The 7,894-nt window shown below is 44.5% G+C and overlaps 1 protein-coding gene across 1 annotated transcript; it reads left to right on the top strand.

The window, feature by feature from the left end:
* The first annotated feature begins 3,162 nt into the window (after positions 1-3,162).
* LOC147024926 (zinc finger BED domain-containing protein 4-like) lies at positions 3,163-5,835 on the top strand. The gene is made up of 4 exons (XM_085887054.1): positions 3,163-3,303; positions 4,036-4,455; positions 4,719-5,025; positions 5,267-5,835. Exons 1-4 carry the CDS (start codon positions 3,163-3,165, stop codon positions 5,833-5,835), a joined length of 1,437 nt encoding a protein of 478 aa, XP_085743180.1.
* Positions 5,836-7,894: the final 2,059 nt, after the last annotated feature.

The raw sequence follows: 7,894 nt of genomic DNA, 5'->3' as shown, positions 1-7,894 counted from the left end.
TTCAGTTTAAAGGTGTGAGCAAAGGATAAGGTGATGTGCGTAAATATCCAGCATGTCTGCTTAGCAGCTTTTAGTCTTTTGGCACCATTAATAATAATAATAATAATAATAATAACAATAATGAGTTCCCTCATAAGGAACTTCAATGCAGGAAGCCATTATTCCCATTAAAGTCTGCACCATGATTACCAACTTATGGCTGTTTGTCCATGCTCTATACTATTTAAATGCTGAGCGTCAAGGAAGGAAACAGCATGTACCATTTTTAGGCTTTGGTACGACCTGGCAGGGGGTTCGAACCACTAACGCCCCCAAATTCAGAGTGGACAGTTTAACCATTACACCACCAACTCTGGTTATTAATGGCGTTGGAAACTTTTAACGCGTTTTGTTTTTACGAGTCATGATTTTGGACACTTTTCCACCTCCTTGGACAAGCAATGCTAGTGCACACACGCACGCGCGCACACACGCACACACAGACAGACAAACACACAAACACACACATCCCCTGAAAAGATAACTTGATTTCTGGAAAGGAACTTATGAAGACCCCAAATTACAGAATGAGGCAGAATGCATCCAACACTTGGAAAAGGAAGAACAACATCTACGCAAAATGCCCTGAGTGATAATTGAAGAAAAAAGTACCAAATTAAAAAGCCCAGGCCTGGCTGGAATTCCAAACTTCTGGAAAAAGCAACTAGATGCTCTCTGTATTCACTACGCTCGACCATTCAACAAACTTATCCGCGAGGAAAAAGTAATGGATGAGTGGCTCACAGAAGGTAACACCTTCCTCATCACAAAATCTGAAGAAACCCAACTACCTCATAAATATAGCCTGGTGTTGGCTTTGTGGTTAGGGTGGTGGTTTGGGATCCTAGGGTCCTGAGTTTGAGCCTCGTTTTCCGCTGAATTAACACCAGGGGGTTGACTCAGCCTGTCATCCTTCCGAAGTCAGCAAAATGAGTACCAGTGCACTGTGTACTGGTGGAGGGGCACAGCATCAGTGGCATGGCTGTGCTCCAAGAAGTGGTCGGAGTGGCGACCCGTCCAAGATTGTGCCAAATAGCCAAGGAAAAACTGCTTTGGCAGTTCCAATGCTCTGTTCAAGAGTGTGGGTCCAACAAGAACCTTATAAATATAGGCCAATAACATGTCTATCAACAACATAAAACTTCTAACAGGAATCATCACATAAATTATTTACCAGTACCTAACACAACAAGGAGGCAGACTAAGAGGCACAACAGAAGGGATGTAAGAGAGGGTACCAAGGAACAATAGACCACCTACTCTGAAACAAGTCTATACTCGAAAATTGTAAAACGAGAAGAACCAAATTGTCCACAGCCACGATGGACGACAAAAAAGCTTTTGATAGTGTCCCACATTCATGGATGATAAAATTCATGCAATTGTACAAATAAACGAACTGATTGAGAAAGCAATAGAGCTCTGTAATACCACAACAGGAATGGGGTCAATTACGTAATTGATAATTAATTACAATTAAGGGTGTAATTGTAATTTAATTGTAATTGGAAATTTTGTATTACAGCGTAATTGTAATTGAATCGTAATTGAAAGCTGGTAATTATGCGTGTAATTGTAATTGAAGTAATAAATCAATTAAATAATCAATTACATTTTAATTACGTTTCAATTTCACAGTGTTTTCAATTTCAATGTGGTTTTACGAATACTACATACATGTATAAAGACTAACAATATTATTGATCATATTGTTGCGGATCCGGGGTGGCAGAATTCTCGCCCGACTCTTGGCGCCACCCTCACCACCGCCGTCTCTGGGGTTTATAACGCTGGCCGGCTCGGCACAGGCCTCGGGTCACGCGTCTTTAATCGCGATACCAACGTAATCGTTGTACCTTACCAGTTGGGGAAATAGAACCCCTGGTTACAGACTGGTTGTGTCAGATGCCAAGCGTTTTCTGCCAGTCTGTAACCATTTTGGTTTTACATGCCAATCAAACGGATCGTTCCTCGACGCGACACGAATTAATCCATAGCGGCAACTTCATACGAACCAACCAGATTTATTGGGGAAAATTGGGGAACACGATACAAGCAAAACATTCACGACAATGTTTTTATTAACAATCTTTAACCCGTTCTTAACTAGGGAACCACGGACTACAGGTTTTGAGGGGGTCGCTACCGAGATATGCCTTAAACAACGTGCAAACATGACAGACAGACAGACAGCATGGATGCAAGACAGAGTACTTGGTGATGTCTCATGGACGAGAGGACAGTGTCAAAAGCACGAATGTCGCTCGCAACAAGCGGATGTCCACGGATCCGAGCCCCCAGCTCGAACGCGCTGCGTGGAAAAATGGCGGCGCCGTACTCTTTCTTTTCCGCACCGCACGCAGTCTCCGTGCGCTCTGACCCCGCGTAAGGTCGACGATGGGCCTCAGCTGATCCCTCTCAAGGTCCAGCATACAAATCCAGGCCTGGCCTGTTCACCAGACAAGGCCCAAATCGAGGTGCCGGGCTCCGGCAAGCGGATCGGCAAACGTGTCGAGCCGTTGGTGTCAGCAGGGACCGTCAGAGGCTCCGTCGTTTCCTCTCTTGCCTTCCCGCCTCGAAGCTCGACTTCTCAACTCCGTCCTCTCAGTTTCTTTCTCTGTAGAACCACCTTTTCTTTCCTTTTCCACGCCCGCCTCTCAAAGCCGGCTGCCATCTCTCTCAAGGCAGAACCACCTCCTCACAAGAGTCGATCACCGATTCGACGTGCAGGCCGCCTCTCTTTCGTTCGCTCGCTTCGACACACGAGCACGCCTCCAGAGCGACTGTTTCCACACACTGAACCTTTTTACGAAGCCTTCGTTCGCTCGCTTCGAAGCCACCCCAAGCACGCCTCGAAAACCCGACTGTTTTCCAAACACTACACTCTTTCTCTCCAGTTTATCTTTCGTTCGCTCGCTTTGAAACACGGGCACGCCTCGCTCAGCGAAGTCGACCGCAGTTTTTGTACTTCGATTTCACTTCTCCTTTTTGGCGCTCGTAGCCTCTGAGGTTCACTTCCTCTTTTCGGCCACACCCTCTCAGCCAACTGGACGGGGCCTCGTCCGGGATGGGGAGAGGAAGAAGAGGGAGCTCTCGTTCCACCCCCACCACACAAAAAATAACATGCCTTCTCCTATCTTCAACCACTTCCATACACCTTCAGGAGGGAATACTGTCGGACAGTTCAAGCTCAAGTGCAAGCATTGCAGCAAACTTGCGTCTGGCTCTTATGCAGCTTCCTCCAACTTCCACACACACATGAAGGTAAGAGTGTTTTTATTTTAAATTCATATACATTTTGGCTTCGCTTTTAATACCGGTACTTGTATATTAGTTGAATTACATTATATATTATACTATTCGATAATAATCTAGTCTGAGTCTATATAACAATTGTTTTCTGCATAATTTGTTCAAAATACATTGTTTACTCAATGTTTGGTTTACTCACCTGTATTAATAGGCCTGAGGGAGAAAGTTTTCACACCCTACCAGAGAATCCCTCCACACCTGTGAAAGCTGGGTTACATAATTAATGCAGTGAAGTGTGGCCACTGGCCAAGTGCATTTCAAGTATTAAAAATGTATTCACTTATTTTTTATTTACTAGCACAATGTCTGCTAATCTTAAATATAATTTTATGCAGCATAACCAAATATATTTCTGGAGGAATAATGTTAATTTCTATAAGTTTGAAATGAATACATAAAAATGTTTATGTTGAATTCCTTGTTTGTATTAATCAGCTTACCGAAAGGCTTGGAGAAGAAAGTTTTCACACCCCACCAGTCACCCTGCATATACAGATTACCTGCACACCTGTTGAGACTGTGTTACATAATGTAGATAATTTAGTTGATTTCTGAAAAAAAAAAATATTGTTAACCTGCAATATTTTGCAGTCTCATTTGTTTATTTGTCTATCTCATAATGATGTTGTTTTTCACATCCTTGTGTTATTACTAAAGTATATGTACTATTGTTCATTATCACAGAGGCACCACCCAGAGACTGAGGTCAGATCTGCAAGCGAGTCTGCTACCCAGGGCAAACTCACCAGTTTTGTAGCAGTGTCAGCATCCACTTGGGGTGAGGGCGACGCCAGACAACAGGAGCTCACTAAGTTTGTGGTGAACTACATCGCTCGAGGTCTTCTGCCCCTGTCCACAGTAGATCACCCAGACTTCCGTGCCCTGATTAAGAAGGCCTCACCAGCCTACGTGCTTCCCAGCCGGAAGCACCTCAGCACCAAGATTCTACCAGCCAGGACTGAGAAGCTACGGACTAAGATCACTGACAGACTGAGGGATGTCCAGGATATCTGTCTGACAGTGGACATCTGGTCCAGCCGTGACATGAGGAGTTACCTGGGTGGAACAGGGCATTTTGTAGAGAACTTCTCTCTTCAGTGTCATGTTGGCCTGTCAGCGCTTCAAGGGTTCCCACACCGGGGAACACATCAGCACAACAGTTCAACAGATCATCACCAGCTTTGACTTGGACAACAAAGTATTTGCTTTATTTATTTTATTTAATTTCCCTTTAATTTTTCAGCATTATACAACGAAAATGTAAAAAGTAGTTATAATACCAGTGTAATTTTATTATAGCAGTAATTTGTATCATTGTATCTACTAGTGTAAATTTTATCAACTGTATTTTTATTGTATTTGTTTAGGTCAGCGTCATTGTCACCGACAATGCTGCCAACATGCTGAGGGCATTCGTCACACTGCCAGGAATTGAGGGGGATAATCTCAGCGATAGTGATGAGGAGGACTGTGAGGATGGCACTCTACAACCAGCAGACACCACTGCTGTGCTGGAGTGCCTTCCAGATCACATACCATGCTTCGCTCACACCCTTCAGCTGGTAGTGAAGGATGGACTGAAACACACTGGAGGGATGACTACAATCATCAACAAGGCCTCCAAGCTCATCACCCATGTCAGGCACTCGACCTTGGGAACTGAAGTGTTTGAGGGTGACCTGAAGCTGCAGCAGCAGAATGACACCAGATGGAGCAGCGTCAACAGGATGTTAAAGTCTGTTCTTCACGCTGACCCCGTCAAGATGGAGAAGCTGAAGTTCCAAGAGTGAGCTTAGGATCATCAGCGAGATCACAGAAGCGCTCACCCCTTTCCAGGAGGCCACAGACCAGTGCCAGGGACAGAACATAGTAACAGCCAGTCTTGTTCTGCCCTGTGTTTGTGGTCTCCGAGCAGAACTCGCAGACCTCTCTGGGACCTACAAGTCCAAGTTTGTGTCAACATTTGCAGCCTCCATCGACACCCGTTTGGGACCTCACGAGCTGCAGGAGTCCTTCCAGCTGGCAGCTGCTCTGGATCCTCGTTGGAAGCTTGGGTGGTGTTCTCCCGAGGATGTTCAGAACATCACAAACCTTCTGCAGGACAAGGTGTCCTCACTGCTTCCTTCACCTACCAGCAAGGCAGCCTCCCCATCCAGGAAGAAGTCTAAACTGTTCAGGTTTATGGCTTCATCCACACCTGCTATCAGCCCCTGCCAAGCACAGACTCAAGTAGCCAAGTACTTGGCTGATCCTGCAGCACCAGAAGACTCCGACCCACTCACCCATTGGAAGCAGAACCAGACCTCATTTCCCCAGCTGGCCATGTTAGCCCACCGCTTTCTGGCCATACCAGCTTCTTCTGCTCCCGTGGAGCGACTCTTTTCCATTGCGGGAAAAGTCTTCAGGCCAGACAGATGTCTCCTCTCCGATGCCAGGTTTGAGGAACTGATGTTCCTTCGGTGCAATGCACCCTTCGACAGCTAGATAGACATCGATTTCACTCAGCCATATTAAGCCATGTGATATTATGTGATAAGAATTTATCTAAGATTATGTAAATGTATGTAAATAAAGTTTTATATTTAAATGTCTGTGATCATGTAAATATATACTGATGTAAATAAAGTTCCATATTCAAATTTCTTGTGGTTTTTTTTTGTTTTGTGGGAGGAAATAAATGTGTGACAATTGATAATTGTAATTGAAATTTTTTGCGAGCATAATTGTGTTTAATTGTAATTGAAAATTTATAATTGTAATATAATTGTAATAGAAAAATTTGTACTGGGGTGTAATTGTAATTTAATTGTAATTTTCAAAAGTTTTGTAATTGTAATTGATACCTCGTAATTCAGGATGTAGTTGTAATTGAAAATTGTAATTCACCCCAACCATGTCCCACAATGATATTGCAGCACTCAGAAGGAAATATCGAAATACCAGGAGTGAAGATATGATGCGGGATCTTCCAGGGTGACAGACTTTTACTTCTGTTTTGTCTGGCACTGGACATTCTAAGCTACCTCATTAATGAGCAAGGGCACATACATACCCTAACATCTAATATAAGAACAGCCAAAGGAACATGAGGACAAATGTCCTGCACATAGATGATTTAAAATCACACCAAATGATGAAAAATTGGTAGAACAACTGAAATTATGAAACACTACTCCAACGACATTAAAATGGAATTTTGCCTGGATATGTGTGCCAAGTGCATATTTGTACAAGGTAAACCAACAAAAACAGACAGCATACAATCGACCTAGATACAACAATACAGGAGCTAGAGAACAAAGCATCTTATAGATACCTCACAGTAGATGTGAGCCACCAATAAGCCACAAAAATGCACAAAACAATTATCAACGAACACTTGCATAAAACGAGGATGATACCTCTCATCAAGAAACAAAATGTAAGCCATGAACCATCGAGGAGTACCAGTGTTCCAATGCAACTGCAAAATAATAAAATGGCACAAATGGAAATCAATAAACAAGATATCAGAACAAGGAAACTCCACACCATCCACAAGATCAGGTCAGATCTAGCATGGGAGCATGCCCCATACCTGACTGGAGCAGCGCGTCTCTGCGCCCACTTTCCGCTGGTACTCCAAGGGTCTCAGTCTGGCCATTCCTCAGGCAGATGCCTGACCCATCCTAACCTCCTTGAGATGCTGATCAACCTGCTGCAACCACAAGGCACGTGGTCAGCCCATTGGCCCCCTCCACTCACAAGGCTCCCTCACTGAGAGAATCTGGTGAGCAGGATCAGCATCAGGAAAACGAGCCAGATGTCCATACAGCCGCCGCTGATGCTCACGGACTATGCAGATAACAAATCTCATCTGAGTCTCTCTCAGCAACCACTCGTTGGACACAAAGTCCAACCAGCGATAGCCAAGGATTCTTCGTAGAGACCTGGTACCAAAGAAATTGAGTCTCAGATCCCTGGTCAGAGTCCAAGTCTCACATCCGTAGATCAAGATTGGAAAGCACCAATGACCTGAAGACTCAGACTTTCATCCTCCCACACAGGTACCGGCAGTGTTACACCCCTTGATCCAGTGAATCCATGACTTCCCAGGCCCGATCCAGACATCTGTTGATCTCTGGCTCACAGCCAGCAGAGACATGTATATCACTGCCAAGGTAAGTAAATCTCTCCATGACCTCAACATCCTCACCACACACAGGCATAGACAGGACAGCAGCATCCAAGATGTCACTAAAAGCCTGGATCTTATTTTTGACCCAATAAACGTGGAATCCTAGCGGCTCTGACCCCTCATTCAGCACCTCGAGGGCCCTCAAAAGGATATCTAGAGTTGCTGCAAAGATGACTGCATCATTTGCAAACTCAAGGTCAGAGATGTTGACATTCACAAACAATGCACCACAGCTTGATCTCTCTGACATCCACCCCAGAATCCAGTCCATACAAGTGCTGAAAAGTGTGGGGGCCAGGACATACCCCTGACGAACTCCAGTAACAACTGGAAATAAGTCAGAGATGGTACCACCACATCTCACAG

Source organism: Eptatretus burgeri, chromosome 6 (assembly GCF_056783735.1).
Source record: "Eptatretus burgeri isolate ZD-2024b chromosome 6, Ebu_testis_v1, whole genome shotgun sequence".
NCBI classification, from domain to species: domain Eukaryota; kingdom Metazoa; phylum Chordata; class Myxini; order Myxiniformes; family Myxinidae; genus Eptatretus; species Eptatretus burgeri.
This window is presented reverse-complemented; position numbering and strand designations above follow the sequence as displayed.